At 47.3% G+C, this 19266-nt stretch overlaps 1 protein-coding gene across 2 annotated transcripts in view; it reads left to right on the top strand.

Moving 5' to 3' along the window:
- Positions 1–19266, top strand: part of CDK5RAP2 (CDK5 regulatory subunit associated protein 2) — an 841564-nt gene that overhangs the window by 537593 nt on the left and 284705 nt on the right. For both annotated transcript variants that reach the window (XM_078642183.1, XM_078642184.1), the window contains one exon: positions 10795–10852. In XM_078642183.1, the coding sequence (XP_078498309.1) occupies positions 10795–10852 (58 nt within the window). The remainder of the gene's footprint in view (positions 1–10794; positions 10853–19266) is intronic.

Here is a 19266-nt window from a genome sequence, read left to right on the forward strand (position 1 = left end):
CTCTTGATAAGAACAGGCACAGCTCTACAATTACATTAAATATATTGCCCTAGTTTGTGTAGGAGATTTTATCAAGTGTCAGGGCTTATTTCAATTCTATTGATTTAATGTTATGTTTTGACATTGAGGCAGGAGGATTGAAAATTTTCTTGGTTACCTTTGTTCTTGGAGTATTGTTTGTTCCTCCACTTCTCTGCCTTCTGCTCACTGGTGGTGGACCTGGGTTACCATCGGAGGAGTGGATATAGTTTTGATGTAGCCTGTATGATGTGTGCGTCTGTGGGGATTACTATGTTTTTTATATACATAATTATCCTTATATATATTTATTTGGATGCATCTGCATGTATGTACCTATCTCTACAATGGATCTCTTGTGGATGTCTTTAATGATATTTATGTGTGTGTTTGCACATATGGTCATCTGACCTTCTCTATGGTGTACGTTGCTGCATCTTACCTCTGTTCTTAGAGTTTCTCAGTTGCATTACCTGGAGGGTGTTTTCTGTACCTTCAAGGTTCTCTGCTAAAGAATGGTTTCTTTACCGTACTTGTTGTTTTCCTAGCGATGCTCTACAGCATTCACTGTTCTCTTTTTCTCCTTTGTTTTTGCATTGGAGATTGCATTGGTGGGTCATTCCCTCGGCGATCGGTGGGTGCTCTTATTTGCAGCATGTGTTACTGCAAATGAGCACGCTGTGACTGCTCCTTCCATTTGGTTTTGGGCCTGGGCTCTATGGACTTTTGTCCTTGGTCCCCTTGCATTCTGCGATCTTTACTCGTTCTATGCTGTGTCTTCTGGTCTTATGGCTTTCTACTCCTACGGTCTTCCCATTGTCCTTCTTGGGATCAGTCCTCTCAGTGAGCATCTTGCTTACTTATCATTATTTGGATAGTCTGGTCCCTTTCTTTTTTTCAGACCGGCTTCTCCTGTTAGGATCTTTGGTAAGGTCAATTTGCAGCTCATCTTCCTGGGATGGTATTGCTTGGGTACCTGATTGTAAGATAAGGAATCTGCGGCTAGATGTCTCTATCAGATGAGCAAGTTACTTATCTTTGGTAACGCCTTCTCTGGTAGAGACAAGATGTAGCCGCAGATTCCTTATCGACCCACCCATCCTCCCCACTCTGCGAACTGAGGGCTTGTTGTCTCCAAGATCTCCTCATGCATACTACTACGGTTCTTGCGATCGGTACACTCTTTCAAACTGACGTCAGCGTGTCGGGGGAGGGCTTATATGGACTCCTTTTACCCCACTCATGAGAGACAACGTCACTGCGGAGTCGCTCGACACCCTCTACCGACATGCAGAGGTACTGCTGGAAATATTTACGGATCCAGCGTGGCGCCTGGGGAGGATTCTAAGATAAGGAATCTGCGGCTAGATCTTGTCTCTACCAGATAAGGCATTACCGAAAGTAAGTAACTTGTCTTTTTTGGCCTACCAAGGCCTTGCAGTGGGCTCTAAAAAATTTTAATTGTCAGCCCTGTTGGCTTTTCTGTGTATGCCAGACCAACCACCCTTCTTTAAATCACCTGTTGTGATGAGGTTTATAAAAGGTTGTAAATATGTTTACTTGTTTTCGTCCAAACCATTTGTGATACCATAGTGGGATATCTGAAAGAAAAACGTTAGTTATAGATTCCTTACCTTAGAATTTCCCCTAGGCGTCAGACTGGATCCAGAAAGCTTTTTCGTCTGTAGTACCTCTACTCGTCGGAAGGTGGCTGCGGTCGGCTCCACGTCCGTCGTCTGCATCGTGGGAAGAGCGGTACCTCAGTCATTTTTTGACTAAGCTTTTCTCTACTTTTTGTCGACTTTGTGTTTTGAGTCTTCGACTCTGAACAGGTGCACAAGTGATGCCCGGTTTTAAAGCCTGTGGTTCCTGTAACTGGCTGATGTCAGTGATGGATCTGCACAGTGTGCGCCTCTTTTACCTGAAGCGCGACCACGAACCCAAGTCATTATCCGACTGTCATTTGTTGACATTGAAAGCTTTGCGAGAGCGGTGCCGAAAGCAGTTGGAACGACGACAGTCGGCTCCGCGCCGATTAAGGTCCCGGTCGAGAGGGAAGTCGAGGGACCGGTCACGGAGCCATCGCCATTCCGACAAATCATCGAAGTCTTCGCACCCGGGGTCGGGTAAGTCGAAGCATAAGAAGAAGTCGAAGTAGCATCGTCGCTCTTCGCCTTCTCCTCGTCAGTCGGCCGACCCGACAAGCCCCGCGGGTGGTGCCCCTCCCGCAGCCCTCCCGCAGCTCCACGTGCAGAGCCCGTTAAGTCGGCTCTGGGCTCCCCTCCCTTTCCGGGGCCCAGAGGGACTCCCGCCCAGCTTCGTATGTTCTACGAGGTGATGCATGCCATCCTTGGGCGTACTCAACCCGTTGGGGCACGTTCAGGCCGTGCGGACTCGTTTGGGGGGCGTAGGTCTTTGCCGCTGGCGGCTCCGGCCCGACGCCGGAGGCCCCCCCCCTTGGATCCAGGCCTTGGCTCCCCAGTCGGCGTCGACCCCGGCATCCATCCCGACATGGATACGAAGCCGGACCGGCATCGGCAGATGCCAGACCCGTCGCAGAGAGGTTCTTTTGTCCTTGTGTTCCACCCTGGCCAATTTCAGCCTGCTTGGCAGCCAGAGGAAGGTGAGGAGGACTGGGAGGGGTCAGGTGACCCTTTAACTGACAGCTAGAGACTGAGCAGAACTGGAGACAGGACCTGGGGGATGCCAGTGGTCTTGAGACTTCACCCGACCTTGGCATGTTGTCTCCTACCGTGGCTACGGAGGAGGGAGCGTCATACGCTGTGATGTTGCGTAGGGCGACCGAGGCTCTCAACCTCGAGCTTCCTATGGTGGCGGTCAGGACTAACCTCCTTCAAACGGCAGCGAGCTCTTCAGAGCCCCTGCTGCCGTTTAATGAGGCACTCACCAACGTCCTTTTGGGCACGTGATCCAGGCTCAACACGGGAGCTCTCGTGGACAGGATGATCGCCCGACGCCACTGGCCCAGCTCCAGGGGACCCCACTTTCCTCTCCCAACACCTCACCCTTTGTGGTCCAAACCTCCACCTCCAAAAGCGCCTTCGCTACTGCTCCACTGGAAAGGGAATTCAAGAAGCTGGACCACCTTGGCAAGAAAATATTCTCTTCCGCCAGCTTAGGACTGCGCTCCGTAAACACTGCATGTCTCTTGGGCCATTATTCACACTCTGTGTGGGATACGATGGCGCAAGTGCTGCCTCAGTGTCCGTAGTAGGCCTGGCAGTTCTATCCCAGGCTGTTGCCACCGGGAGAGATGCAGCAAAGTTTACGATCCGTTGTGGGCTGGACACCGCCGACTCTCTGGGCAGGACCGTTTCAACGTCGGTAGCGCTTCGCCTGGATGAGATCCACTGGCTTGTCAGGGTTTGGCCAGAACACTCTGATGGACATGCCCTTTGATGGCCGTCGCCTTTTTTGGCGACAAAGCAGACAATGCCCTAGAGCGCTTCAAGGATTCACAGGCTACGCCCAAGTCCTTGAGCTTCTCCTCCTGTCCGGCGCAGTCTGATTTTTGCCCCTTTCGTGGCTTCGTAAGGGGTGCCCCGCCACATCCCACCCAGGGCCACAGGCGCAGCAAGTTACCCAATCTTCGCGTGGCCGGGGACATGGAAACAACAGACGAGGTTCCGGGGGCCAGAGGGCAGGCAAGTCCACCAACCCCCCTTCTGCAGCAGTCTCCAAACCCTCCTAATCTGTCCTTTGAGGCCCATCAAACGCCAGTGGGCTGCAGGATTCACCATCACCTCCCCCCCCACTGGCGCACCAGCACACCAGCACTTCGGACAGGTAGGTTTTGCAGATAGTCTGAAGGGGCTACTCCCTCCCCTTCGAGACTACCCCTCCAGCCATGCCACCTTATTACCTCCGCATGTCGGAGGATCATCTGTCACTTCTCCAGCAGGAAGTTACGGTCAAGGGAGCCATCAAGCGCGTTCCTGTCCCAGAAGTAGGTCGTGGTTGCTACTCCCACTACTTTCTGGATCCCAAGAAGGACAAGGGCCTGCGTCCTATCTTGGACCTCAAGGACGTCTATCGCTTCCTGGAAGGAGAAGTTCAAAATCTTGACGTGTGCTCAGGTCTTGTCTGCCCTCGACCCGCAAGACTGGATGGTGGCGTTGGACTTGCAGGACGCTTAATTTCACATCCCTGTCCTCCGGCGTTGCCTGCAGTTAACGGTAGGCCACGAGCATTTCCAGTTTACCATGCTCCCTTTTTGCCTTACCAGCGCCCCTCGGGTGTTCACGAAGTTGATGGTGGTGGTTGCAGTTCACCTGCGCAGATCAGGGGTCTCAGTCTTCCCCTATCTCGAGGATTGGTTGTTGAAGGCGGGCTCACCCCAAGCAGTCGTTTCCCACCTCCAGACTACGGCCGACCTCCTGTATTTGCTGGGGTTCTCCATCAATATGCCGAAGTCGCACCTGATTCCCTCTCAGAAGCTCCTCTTCATTGGAGCGGTTCTGGACACGGCGCAGTTTCAGGTCTATCCTCCAGAACAGCGAGTCTGGGACATTCGGGCTATGATTCCGATCTTTCAGCCTGTGTCCCGGGTTTCGGTCGGAATGACCCTGAGGCTGCTGGGCCTCATGGCCTTATGCATCCTGCTGGTCAATCATGCCAGGTGGCATATATGCGGGCTCTGCAGTGGGACCTGAAGTTCCAGTGGGCGCGGCATCAGGGGAATCTGTCCGATTACATCCAGATCTCAGAGGGCAATGCTCAACAACTGCAGTGGTGGCTCACGAACCAGCATTGGGTCAGTGGCACATCCCTCTCCCTTCCCTAACCAGACTTCACAGTGGTGACGGATGCCTCCCTTCTGGGATGGGGCACTCACATGGGAGAGGCAGAGATCAGAGGCCTCTGGTCTCCAGCAGAGTCCAGGCTCCACATCAACCTTCTGGAGCTCCGGGTGATTCGTCTTGCACTGAAGGCATTCCTTCCGTTTGTCCGGGGAAGAGTAGTGCAGGTGTTCACGGACAACACCACCATGTGGTATTGCAACAAACAGGGCGGGATTTGGTCGTGGATCCTATGTCAGGAGGGCCTTTGCCTCTGGACATGGCTGGAACATCAAGGCATTCCTTTGACTGCCAGCGCGGACGAACTCAGCCGCAGGTGCATGATGGATCATGAATGGCGTCTTCACTCGGAGGTGGTGCAAGGTCTCTTTGACCAGTAGGGAGAGCCTTGGTTAGATCTATTCGCCACCAAAGAGAACGCGCAATGTCAGCAATTCTGTACGTCGGAATTTTTCAAGATGGCACACGCTCTGCGACTCTTTTCATCGCGAGTGGAGTTGCGGTCTGTTGTACGCCTTTCCGCCTATACCATTTCTGCTCAGAGTGCTGAAGAAGATCAGGCGCGACCGGGGCCAAGTCATTCTTGTGGCTCCAGATTGGGCACGAAGAGTCTGGTATCCCGAGCTGCTCAACATGGCCATCGATCCTTCGATGAGACTGCCTCTTCGGGAGGATCTTCTGTCGCAGCAGCAGGGGACGGTCCTCCACCCGATCCTGTCCAAACTCCACCTCCTTGGGTGGAGATGGAGCGGCGGCAGTTGACGTCTTTTGATCTGCCTCCTGAAATCTGTGACGTAATCTTGGCAGCCAGGCGTCCCTCCACTAAGACGGTATATGCCTGCCGGTGGAACAAATTGTGGCATGGTGCACAGCAAAGGCTGTGGATCCCCTTTCTGCCCCTCTTTCTGAAGTGCTCTTGTTCCTTCTCTCTTTAGCCCAGCAGGGCTCTGCTCTGAGCACTATCAAAGGCTACCTTTCTGCCATCTATGCTTTCCTTCGGCTGCCAGATCAGCCTTCTCTTTTCAAGACCCCGGTAGTTAACCGTTTCCTGAAAGGCTTAACGCATCGTTTTCCTCCAATTCCGTTTGTTATGCCTCAGTGGGACTTGAACCTTGTGCTGACTTATTTGTTCTGCGCTCCCTTTGAGCCGCTTCATAATTGTCCTTTATGTCTTCTAACTCTTAAGACTGCTTTCCTGGTAGCCATCACTTCTGCTAGAGGAGTGAGTGAGCTCCAGGTTCTTTCCTCAAAAGCTCCTTTCCTGTCAGTCCATCTGGACAAGGTGGTTCTCAGGACCCGTCCATCCTTTCTTCCTCAGGTGGTCACTGCCTTCCAAATCGGACTGACCATTACTTTGCCCACCTTCTTTCCACCTCCGCATTCTTCAAAGGAAGAAGAGAGGCTCCACCGTCTGGACCCAAAACATGCACTCTCCTTCCATCTGGATTGCAAAATCCGTTACGGGTGGATGATCAACTGTTTGTTGGCAACGTGAGTGCAAAGAAAGTTTGAGCCGTACACAAACTCACCATTTCTCGGTGGGTCATGTTCTGTATTAAGGCTGGTTACTCTCTAGCTAAAAAGGAGCCTCCACCAGGGCGACGGCAGCCACTACTGCCTTGGGAGGAGGAGAGCCACTAAATGACATCTGTCAGGCGGCCACATGAGCATCACTGCACAGGTTCACCAAACACTACTGCCTGGACAGCCAAATCCGGAGAGACTGCTTCTTTGGCCGTTCTGTTCTCCAGGACTTTCTGGTGTGATCTTGGTTGGCAGACCCACCACCGGGGTTGGTATTACTTGGGTATCTATTCTAAGGTAAGGAATCTATAACTAACGTGTTTCTTTCAGATGCACAAGTTACTTACCTTCGGTAACGATATATTTGTAAGAAACATTAGTTAGTTATAGATTCCTTACCGCCCCACCCATCCTCCCCGTTCTGCGAACTGATTTCTAGGGTTAAGGATATCCTTTCAGGGCCCTAATTTTGTGCACCAATGGTCAGTGTCTTGCATGGCCCTCGTTTTCTGGCGCGGAAAGTCGTGTACAGAACTGGCGTCAGCAAGCGAGGGCAGCGTCTAAGTAGCTGCCGCAACATCATCCCGGCACCCGCGACGACGGATGCGGAGCCGACCGACATCACCTTTGGACGCGCAGAGGTACTGCTGACGAAAAAACTTTACGGATCCAGTCCGACACCTGGAGGTAATTCTAAGGTAAGGAATCTATAACTAACGAATGTTTCTTACAGATATATTGTTACCGAAGGTAAGTAACTTGTGCTTTAATTTCGTTTTCCATGTGCACCCTGTTCAAGCTGATGCATTACTGCTCTCTTCATCTCTTGACTTTGAAGACTATCTTCCTCATTGCGATTAATTCGGCTTGTCGCATGAATGAGCTTCAGGCACTGTCCATGCAAGCGCCCCATCGTTTTTTCCAGATTATTTGGGGTTTCTCTAAAGATGTGACTCCTTTCCACATTAGGCAATCAATAAGAGAGGTGTGAGAAACATGCACAATTTCTATAGATAAACAGAACAAAACCAATGAAATAGAAAGAAACGTGCCCCATGTTTATCCGTGAGAACATAAAGTACAGTTACATTTTGAATGCAGTGCTGGATATAATCATTTGATATGTTGTAGTGCTGACATGTTTCAAACTCATGAATTGCTTTATGAGGTCAACATCATGACAAAAGCCAATGTAGGTCAAAAACATATAAGTGCTCCTTGGAGGCAAAAAAGATAGTGTTATGGAAACACTTAAAAGTATGTAATTGATGCAGAAGCTCCAGGGCTGGAACAGAAATACCAAGAAAAGATGAATGTGATATAGAAGACACAAAAAGTATTTGAGATAGTTTGTGTTAACAGTTTGTTAGAAATTGAGTGTTTGGTTGAGAGGTATGCATCCTGTCCAAACAGGAACCCCAATCCTAGTCAGGGTAAGTCACAAACACAACCTAAATGAACCTGTTCTCACCCTCTGGTAGCATGGAACAGAGCAGTCAGGCTTAACTTAAGAGGCAATATGTAAAGTATTTGTGCAACACTTCAAACAGTAACACACTGAAAACACCACAAAAAGACTCGACACCTGTTAAGAACAATAGCGTGTAATTTTATAAATCAAACAAGACCAAAACCCAATAAGCATAAAAGCGCTAAGCGCCAACTGTGGACATCTGGATGCATCAGACTGGGAGAACGTCAGAGGTTCAGGCTGACCACAATGGAGCACAGTACCCGCTTGGATCCACTGAACAAAGTACCTTAAATCCTGCTGCGCGGTCTGCCCAGTGTTGCTTTGCGAGGCTTCTCTACATTCGGCTTTGGTTCCATGAAGCTGTGCGGAAATACTTTCCGGGGCTTGGTGGTGCTTGTGTCGATCCAGTGAGCTGTGCGGCGAAGCTTTGCGGGGCTTGGCATTGTTTGGCTACGATCTCAGGGACCTGTGTGCTGAGGCTTTGCAAGGTTTAGTGTCGCTGTGCGTTGGTTTCAATGGACTGGCAGCTGCTCAAAAATGCTTTGTGGGGCTTCGCGCCACACGGCATTTATTCCGGTGAGGCTGGCAGCTGTGAGGCGAGGCCTTACGGGACAACTCGTTGCTTCGTGTTTGTCCCAGTGAGGAGCACAGAGGGCAGATATCCTTAGGCTCACTTCCAAGGGTCCAAGACTGGGGTGGTATCACTTGGCAGTGCAGACTCACAGGTGGCAGAGTCCATGTGCAGGGGCAGGTTGTTTGGAAATCTTTTGTGTCCCTGGTCCTTAGTCACTCTGAGTTTTGGGTTGTAGAGATGCAGGTCCCTTCATTTTCACTCCCAGTCAAGAGGTCAGCAGGCACAGGTCAGCATAACAAAGCAGGAGTCTAGAAGAGTGGCAATCGTTGTAGTATCACAACAGCTCTTCCTGGCCGAGTTTCCAGAGAATTAGAATTGTATTGTGTTGGTGGTGTCAGAGGTCCAGTAATGTTACCTAGTTGGGCCTTGGAAGTGAGAGAGACTTCAAAGACATGCCTTTGACGTGCCGAAGTCCCTTTCTTTACTGCCCTGGCTCCAGACTCACTACAAGGTGATATGCAACCTTTATTGTGGGGACAGGACACAGCCCTTTCAGGTGTGTCAGCTCCTCTCTCCCATCCTGCCCAGGATGGCCCATCAGTCACAGCTAAGCTCCTTTTGTGTGTGGCTGTCTAGAGGGAAAGCACAAAGCCAGCTGTCACCCACCCCAGACTTGTATTCAGAGATAGGCAGAAGTCACCAAATGGTTACAGTAAGAAAACACCAACTTTTTTAAAAGTGCATTTTCAGAATTGCACTTATAAAATGTAAGAAGGTAATCCCAATGTTATCCTATGGGAGAGATAAGCCTTGCAGTCGTAAAAAGCAAATTTAAGAGTATTTAACTACCAGGACACGTAAAACTTACAAGGATATGTCTTACTTTTTAAATACACTGCACCTTGTCCATGGGCTGTCCAGGGCCTACCTTAAGGGTGCCCTATTGGTAATAAAAAGGGAGGTTTGGGACTGGCAAGTAGGTTAACTTGGCAAGTGTAGGTGGCAGTTTTTGCAATGTCAGATCCGAGTCATGTTTAAAGGGCTACTTAAGTGAGTGGCACAATCAGTGCAACAGGCCCACTAGTAGCATTTAATTTACAGGCCCTGGAGACATGTGAAGCACTTTTTTACGGATTTATAAATAAATAACTAAATGAAATATGCCAATTGTGGATAAGCTAATGTTACCATGTTTTAAGCAGAGAGCACATTCCCTTTATCACTGGTTAGCAGTGGTAAAGTGCCCAAAGTCCTAAAGCAACAAAAGTGAGGTCAGAAAAAGAGGAGGAGAAAGGCAAAATGTTTGGGGTGACCGTTCACAGAGTGCCATTTTCCAACAGTGTCTCTGTAACTTATGAGAATTTAAACTGCTCCGTAGATGGCTTAATGCAAAAGCTGCCCAATCAAATTCTCCTTGAAGAGGACAGCCCTGGATTAAGTACTTTAGATGGCATGAGGAAGTACTGCATTGGTGCCAGATTTGAGCGGTCACTGTTATATATTTTTATCATTTCATTGCCTTTCGGTATCCAGTTCTGCGGTCCAGTTCTGCGGTCTTCCTGTCATGTTTTAGTCATCTTGAAAGACTTCACTCTAGCCCTGGGAAAGAGGCTTGGAATGCAGAAGCTAATTTGGTAAGAGGGGCAGAGCATATGAGGGGACAGCGCCACCCTCCCCATCTTCTTGCAGCTTATTTCTTAGTGCCTAAAACTGAGGGTAGCTTGCTTCTGCTTGAGCCTCATTTAAGGTCTTCCCATTCAATAACCTGAAGAGACTGAAGGACTAAGAATAATGGTGTTTTGCTGTAAGTATCCTTTAGCTTTTTCGCTTTTGTTAGGACCAGAAAATACGAGCCCTTCTAACATATTTTGTTACATTCCCTTTTGACAACTTAAAATCAGCACCTTTGAATATGATTGAAGTCCAGAATTAAAACATTACTAATATTTGCAGTCCATTTTTTTCAGAATTTAACCGAATAAATAAAAGGTTTCACCGTATATTCACTGATTAACAGGCTCCAGGAATCTTTAAGTCTATGCTGACCCATTTATGTGTGTACTCAGCTATATGATGATACGCCACGACATGCAGGCTTCTGAGATGTATTACTGCTCGATTACATAGTATAGAAAAAATGTTCACTTAATGTTCCAAACTGTTACAACCTGCACAGTCACTAAATCTGTCATAGAACTGTGCCACATTTGCAAGTGTTGCTTTTTTATTTCTCGTGCACTGTGTTATCTTAGTTTGTACCGCATAACCTGCCCTGTTACCGTTGTTCAGTCAAGGATCACTTGTAGTGCTGAACCAATGCTCATGCTTTGTGGACTATTAGTTATTTGGATGCTAAAGACCTTTCCATACTCTTATATTTACAGGAGATGAAGCTTCTGAGCCAGAAGAGAGTGGAAGTGTGCTTTATGAATCGGTACATGGGTAAGGCGTCTATCCAACCTTAGAACTATTGATAATAGATTTGTAAGAGACATCCCAGTTAATAGAACTCAGACCTTGGTTTGAGGTGCTGCCACTTCAACGTTTGCAGAAATGCATTCAGTATTCGAGCCCAGATCAATGAAGTAATGCAGAATAAGATTTTAAACCATTTTGAGCACTTTGGATTTTCACAATATATTGGTTGGATGCAACCAGTTCTGTCCCTGGACAAAGAAACACCTTCCACTTGTTGCAGTGGAAATTGTGGGGGTTTTAGTCGTGATAATGGATGAGCTTGAAACTTCAGCTGGTGTATTCCATGTGTAGCACTCTCTGTTAACATATTACTTCTAGGTGCTTGTATGAAATGTTCACATCTTGAAATACACCTTCCTGTTTCCTCTATTAGCAACTCAACCTTCCCATAACCCATTCCCAATCACAGTGTTTAAACCATGTCCTTCCAGAGTTGTTTCCTTGGTATAGGCTGGATATTGGTGGAGCCATAGAAACAATAAAGCAAGTTTCCCAGACGCAAGATATGAGCGATCTTCATCATATGGAACTTAATCGAACATTTTCTGGGCACTATCGCAGTAATTTCCCAACCTAAGTCATAGTGTTCTGTAGAGCAGATGACTTATTGTGAATGGATTTCCGTCCCATTTGCCCTTTATGTTCTACCATGTCAGCATGGCTCAACTCATCACCCACCAAAGTGCGCCCGCTTTTTGGAGGCCAGTAAACTGATGTACTCTGAGGAAACAGAGAAGCATAGTTCAGAGGTGACAAAGGGCTGCTCAAACACAAGTAACAAAATCATATACAAATCATTAGATCTGATCAATTGTATTATGAAGTTGGTCATACAAAACCAAGTTAGGCACTGCAGAGGACTATGGAGTATCCTTGCAAGGGTAAATTAAGATGCTGACCTGGTATCTAATATTTGAAGGGTGAAAAAATGAGAAGTGTGCTCCCTCTCTTTCCCTCGGGCAGTTGTTGACATATTTTCTAGGCCAGCGGTCCCAAGCTTCACTCTCACATTTGCTCTGTGCTTCCCTGAATTTGACATGGGACGGAAAGAATTTGCATTTTGGAGCACCCTAGAGTCAAGAAGAGGTCTCTGGACAAATATCCTTATTCAGAATTACAATTCGAGGTCATGGCTAATGGTAAAATGCAAAATCCAGTTAGTCATCAAGAGCTACAATAGCTAGGTAAGGGAGCATCCTTGATAAGCAAGATGATCCTCTTCTGCAGTTGTGTGTGTATGTATGCAAGATCGATGGATTTCAATCCAGGTTTTTGAGGATTTACAGGTTATTTCTGTAGAAGTATAACTCAAGACATTTAAGCTTTTGACTGTAGATGGCAAGATGGTAGTCTTCAGCAGCTTTGGCACACCATCACTTGAGGTAATTAAGTATTTAGTGTTTTTAAAAACATTTATTGTGGAGTTGCAATGAAAATTAATGTTGTTGCTTGTATCTAGGTCAAAACTGACTTACTTTTCATTAAGTAGTTGATGCTTTTGCATTTTACCAGTCTCCTATTTAGCAAGTTCATCACAGTGCTCCATAATATTCTAAACGTTGTATTGTCTCTGAATTGTTTATTCATTTTTTGATATCCTGGCATTTATCTGTTCAAAGTGTATACAGTTTCAAGCAACACTAGTATTTTATCCACTCACCTTGACACCGATTTGCATAGCAGCATAAATGTAGCTCTATTAATTGATTACCCTGCTCTGCATGTGCATCAGCCTCTAGATAATAATCAAAGGATAAATGCAAAAAGAAATGTCATGAATACTTTTAACACAAGATTACTCACCTTGGAATTCTCCCAAGACGCCAGACTGGATCCAGAAACCTTTTCCATAGCAGTGCTCCAGCTTGCCACTAGGTGGTGCTGCGTGGCTCTGCTGACTTCTCACTGCCCCACATGTGACCTAGGGAGTGGCATATAAGCGACACTCGTGTGTGCTGATGTCAGTTTCTTTCTTTCTTCCCCGTCCAGTGCAGATCCAGTGATCCGCTCCCACCTTTGTAGATTTTCCCACTACTTTAAAAGAATGATTTCAGCAGTTTACTAGGGAACAATGTCCCCATCCAAAACGATAGGTTTCAAGCCATGCCGCCATTGCAGGATGGAGATGTCAGTCATGGAGCAGCACAGGGTGTGTCTTTGGTGTCTGAGCTCAGGCTACTTATCTATGTTGTGCGATAAGTGCTCCCTTGTGCATCTAAAGGCAATAAGGGACTGGGAGGCTATGCTGTACCTTGTGGAACACAAGACGAAGTTGCAATATTTGTGAAAGTCCCACTCCCATCCAAATTTTGGGTGTGAACTCTATCCCGACGGCATTTCCGCGATTGCTCAACTTTACACTTGAAGTCCTTTGGTAAGTCGGAGTTCACGTCCAAGTGCAAGAAAGTACAGTGTGGCTTGACCCTATCCTGCCACTCTGACTCCAAAGAGAAGGCTCCAGGGCGTCACAATGTTATTCACACCTCTTCGAGGTTTCGGTCCATGAAACAGATTCTTCAGCTGGTCCCAATGCACACGGAATCTCCAGAAAAAACTGTGGTTCCTGTGGGCACTTAATGATTAATAATACATTATATATATATATAGGAGCACATTCGGGGTACAGAAATGTTAGAGAAAGAAGGACATGTAACAGAGTGTGTCGAGAAACAAACTGTTTTATATATGGCAATTCACATTTGTTGTAGATTTTCAGCGCTGAGTGTCCCAAGTGAAAAAAGGTGAAACGTGAGTATTGATTGTGACTTTTGTAATATAAAAACAAGGGTTCAATGTTGTTACAGAAACGACCATTCAATGGATACGCAATAAATGTTAACAGCCTCCTAGTATATTATTAGGTACTGGGAATTGGTTTGCTTCAAGTTGTCGACAACATTTTGACCCAGCTAAAAATGTGGGGCCTCATCCGGACCTATCAATGTAGGGACACCTGTGGATGACTGACAGTTAGTGTGGTGAACACCTGTGGGAGTGAGGGGTAGTCAAGGATACTCACATAGGGCCCGCCGGGCAACTTTGGAGGGGCGGGTACTGGCAGTCAATGGTATTTGATGCAGTCAGGGTTAAAATCCTATAACCATAAGACAGTGTTGCATGTTTGAACAAACCCAAGGATAATTGGGGAGCCTTCAATTATTGTGGTAAACAACAATACCTTTCTGTAGTGAATCCAGTGTGGAAAATCCAATATGAGATGCAGAGTCAATCTGCTGCAGGAAATATTTACGCCTGTGACTCCCAGGAGAACGGCTCTTGTCTGTCTGTGCTTGGTTTACTGCATAATTCAAGGCTCCCCAATTATCCTTGGCTTTGTCCAAACACGCAACACCGTCTTCTGGAAGGGGAAGGGGGTGCCTCATTTGCAGTGGTGGTCCTGGGAACAGCGGAGGCACCAAACTTGCAGTTACTCTCAATTGAGGCCAAAACAAATTTCTTGCCGTGATTTTACAGCCTATTCCAGGTAATGCTGACAGCTTCTTTCAATGCTCTCACTGACACTATATTGGCCACTTGGTCAAAGCCTTGTTCTTGCTTGTCTGAGAATATGCAAGTGGCAGACATCATATTCTGGCCCCTGATGACTTCTATTTTCTCACCAAGCACCCCACTGCAGAGCTCCTTATTCTGCAGGCTTTGATCAGTAATTGAAATAATAACTAATTTCCTACCACTCCTCTGGTAAGGGCGTTCAAAAGTGGTTTGAGGCATTTTGTAAGCGCATGTTTTCTTCCACTAGTCAAGCATTGAGATCTTGTAATGCTGTTTTTTGTTTCTTGGTCATTACAAGCATGCTGTATGGAACATGGTCAGCAAGATCTCCTGACCATGTCCCAAACAACTGGCACTTACAGAAACCCTCAGGGTCTCTTTGACCCAGATGATTCATGATGGAGTGGTCAAATATGTTATCTCCACTGATCTGATTACCACGCATTGCCTTGCGAGGGCTGTCTGTACTTGTGTTGTCTTTAGTCAACACGTGGATACATCCCACAGGATTCTCTGGCATTATAAAGGCCTCCCTCATGGATAAGTCCTTTGAGTCATGATTTTTCAATGACATCTTCCCCTGTCACAATGGCCACCGAACCGTTTTTTTTTTTTTTGCCCAACTGATGGGGGACATGATTCCACATTTTCCCCCATTTTGGCTGTCTATCATCTCAGTTATCTAGGTATTTCAATAGCTTTGACTTCCCTTTTTTTCTGCCCTGCTGACTTTTCCATTCACATCAGAGCAAATTCCAGACAAGCACCCATTTATTCTGTTAGAGGAGGTGCAGTTGGTGCTGTCCAAATGTGCAATCGAGAGATTTCTGGACCTGGAAAGAGGAGGGAATTGTCACCTATATTGTTGTCCCAAAATTGTACTCGGCCTAAGGCCTAGTCTGGAATTTGGCCTCTGAATGCTTTTCTGCTGGAGAACAAATTCAAAATGCTCACACTGGAGCATCTCTCTGCTCTGGACACGGATTAGTGGACGTTGTCCTTTGTCGTACGGAACACAGATTATCATATTCTCGTCCTGCAGTCTCACTGATGTTATCTGCTGTTCAAGGAAGGCCAGGAGTATTTTTACTTTGGTGTGCTTCTATTGAACCTTGCGAGCAACACTGGGGTGTTCATGAAAGTGATGCTTGTGGTCTCTGCTATCTTTAGTGGTCGGGGATTCCAGTATTCTATACCTCAATGATCAATGTTGTAGCTGGGCTTGCCACTGTCAGTCATGGATCACCTCCGAACAATTGTGAGTTTCTGGACTTAGTTGCGGTTCACCGTCAACAAGCCCGAAGTCCCTCCCAACTGCGAGGCTTCCATTCATTGGAGCAATCATGGACAAAGTGGAGTTTTGGGTTTTCCCCCCACCACAAGTCCAGGACATTTGGGCTATGATCTCGATGTTTCAGGCTCAACCCTAGATCATAAGAAGAGCATCTCTTAGATGTCTTGGCCTCCTACATTATCTTTATCAGCTATTCCAAGTGGCAAGGCATTCTGACAGATGCCATTCAGGTCTCTGAGGAGAAGGCTCCGAGATATGTAGTGGTGACTGCTCGGAGATATGCAGTGGTGACTGCTCAAATAAAATATGTGTAGCTCCAGGCCCCCCTCCTTTCCCACCGAAAGCTGATGGTGGTGATGGGTGTATCTCTGCTGGGCTGTTGTGGTCACTGGGTAAGGTGGAGATCAGTGGGCTCTGGTCTCGGGCGCAGGGACGGCTCTTCATCCGTCTGCTGAGGTTGGGAGCCATTCATCTGGCTCTGAAGACCTTCCTACCGTTCCTCAAGGGAGGCTGGTGAAGTTCCTCACAGACAACCCTACTGCCATGCGGCACCTGATAGACTTATAGCCACATATTCCTGACCTTTGGTTTTCCCCAGGCACCCAAATTTTCTTATTTAACACCCTACCCCAGAGAGCTTGCTGGTCCAAGTCTCGAATTCCCATGGTGCATTCCCTACTACTTGGTTAGATCAGTTTGTGTCTTTCGAGAACACACCATATCAGTAGTTTTGAATGCTGGAGTTTCCAAGACGGCTGTCACTCAGAGCCGCTTTTCATTTCAAGTCGAGTGCAGGCCTCTTGTACGCCTTTCCGCTCATGCCACTCCTGCCAGATTTCTCAACAAAATCAGGAACAACAAGGCCCATATCATCCTTTTGGCTCCGTACTGAATAAGGAAGGTCTGGTATCCTGACCTACTGAGTGTGGCCAACGTGGAGATTGAGTGGTGACAGTTGCCAGCCTTCGACCTTCCTCTCTAGGTCTGTAATGTGATTCTGGCAGCCAGGCATTCCTCCACCAAGACATCGATCCCCTTTCTGCCCTGCTTTTTGCTCTTTGCTTTGCCCAGCAGGACTCTGCACTGGTCACCATTAAAGGATATTTTTCTGCTGTCTGCCTTCTTGCAGCTGCCAAACCAACCCTCCTTTTTATATCTCGCCTATGCAGCGCACATGCGATGCATAGGAAAAAGACCTTTAGAAATCGATTCAGTTTTGCAGTCAAAAACATGCACGCATTGCATTTCTTTGAATGGCTACGTGTGCACGTTTGGCGATTCCCTTGCGGAAGCGAGCTTTCAAACCATCTGTTTGTAATGAACAGATGGTTCCTGCTCGCTCCCGCAAGGGAAACAGGCACAGCCCCCCTCCTCTCTCCCCTCCACCTGCTGCATCTCGTCAATTTTGTTTTTTACTTTGAGCGCGAGGTGCGTGCACTTGTTTTGTTCTGCCCTCGCCTTGCAGCTTGCTCTCCTTTCCCCTGCTATCTTAGGCAACCCTGAAACTGGGGCAGACCCTCTCAACCCCCGCCTTTTGGGATCTCATTCTCTGTGCTGTCTGTTCCACTGGAGCTTCTGTTGGGCGTCAAGAGGCCGAGGGTCCTTGAGGCTACAGGGCTGACGTGTGTGCAGTAGATAAGTAGTTTTGCTATGGTGATGTTATATTTAATTAGAGTTGAAAAGTAATGTACATTGCCCGTTTTACCTATTTAAGCACAGGGGTGATCTGTGTTCCCCCCCTTCCAACGTTCCCCGCAAAGGTTCGGCTAGGCGTTGCATACGGATTGCAATAAAATGCGCCAGGCATGGCTGAAGAGTCAGTCAAGCGCCTGACACAAAACAATGACAATGCTGTCTCTGTGTGCTTTATTCATGCAGCCATGCGCAGCGTGCAGGAGGGCCCAGGTGGTTCTAGAGCCCCTCTGTTGCCTAATCCGCCACCACTCCAGATCCTGTGTTACTTGGGGCTGTTAGATGGGGCCACATTGTAAGCTGTACAGTAAATAATTCTGTTAGATGGGGCCACATTGCAAGCTGTACGGCAAATAATACCAGCACCATTGTTCACATTTTATTGATCACAGGACTGCATCATTAACTCTAGCACAGACCCGGTGTGATTTGTAAGGGGCCCACACTTGTGAAGCAGCCATTTTGTTTCAAGCAGCTTACATTGGACGGAGCACGGAAATAATGCTTTAAGGTAAGTTTGAACATTGGCTGCACTGTGCCGTCAGAACACTCGTAGAGAAAGTCCCCCAGGATAAACATGTAACGTTTTCATCAGTAATCCCTTCAATAAGTAGATTAAATAAAAACCATCTGAAATTTTTAAAGTCCTAAGAGGATTTTTATCTTCAGACAATCCAAGGACTTTAAAGTTTCAGACTCAAAAAAGTGTCTCCTTTTAGTTTTGAAACCTCACAGGATCTTTTTTTTTTGTACTGTGAGTACTGATCCTCCCTTGCCCCAAACTACACCTCTGCCCAAGAAAGAGGCTCCGATCCCTCCTCAGCCTTTTGGCCAAGGTCGTCACCGAGATCACAATTCAAACGCCCCACCTTCGTGCCCTGCTCCGAAACAAATATCGAAGCCTTCCGGCTCGGGATTTACTCGGCCGCATTCTGGCAATGAGCTGAAACAATCTGCTTTGAAACCGAAACATGTTTCGGAGCCAACTCCTTTGGTACCAAAAAAATCTTCGGATCCGAAGACTTCGGACCCGAAAATATCACCTCCAAAAATATTGGCACCGAAAGATAAAACAGCTGCTACTCCATCAAAGGAGCTTCGTTTTGATGGCCCGACTTCAAACCCTGATACGAAATCATCTAGAGCTGCTAGTAGTATTTCTAGCGCTCAAAGCCTTCCAGACTCACCTTGCAGACAAAACTGTGCTGATATGCACTGACAACATGACAGCCATGTATTACATACTGAAACAGGAAGGGACACACTCTCTCCAGCTGGTAAGCCTTGCACAAGGCATTTGGAGGTGGGCCATACATCACAAAATGTATCTCTTGGCAGAACATCTCCCAGGAGTTCACAATCAGATCGCAGATCTTCTCAGCAGGCAGAGACAACAGATTCACGAGTGAGAACTTCACCCTCAAGTTCTCCTCCCATTCTTTCAAATGTGGGGTTTTCCACAGATAGATCTGTTTGCAACTCACAAAAACGCAGGTATTTGCACCCATTGTCCAGAGGCAATACACCATGTATGAGCTGGTCCGGGATATTTGCCTACACTTTTCTGCCACTCCCACTCTTTCCACTAGTGGTTCGGAAGCTCAGACAAACATCCCTCACACTGATCTTAGTGGCTCCCACATGGGCCCATCAGCCTTGGTTCACTACCCTGTTGGAGCTCTCAGTAGGTCCTCATCAAAAACTACATCTCACAACCAGTCTCCTCACACAGAACCAAAGAGAGATAAGACATTCAGATCCCAAGGATCTCAACCTAGTGATCTGGCTCCTGAAATCATAGAGTTTGGTTATCTCACCCTTCCACCACACTGTATGAATATCATTAAAGAAGCAAGAGGGCCTACTACAAGGCCTTGCT

Source organism: Lissotriton helveticus, chromosome 5_1 (genome assembly GCF_964261635.1).
Source record: "Lissotriton helveticus chromosome 5_1, aLisHel1.1, whole genome shotgun sequence".
Classification (NCBI taxonomy): Eukaryota; Metazoa; Chordata; class Amphibia; order Caudata; family Salamandridae; genus Lissotriton; species Lissotriton helveticus.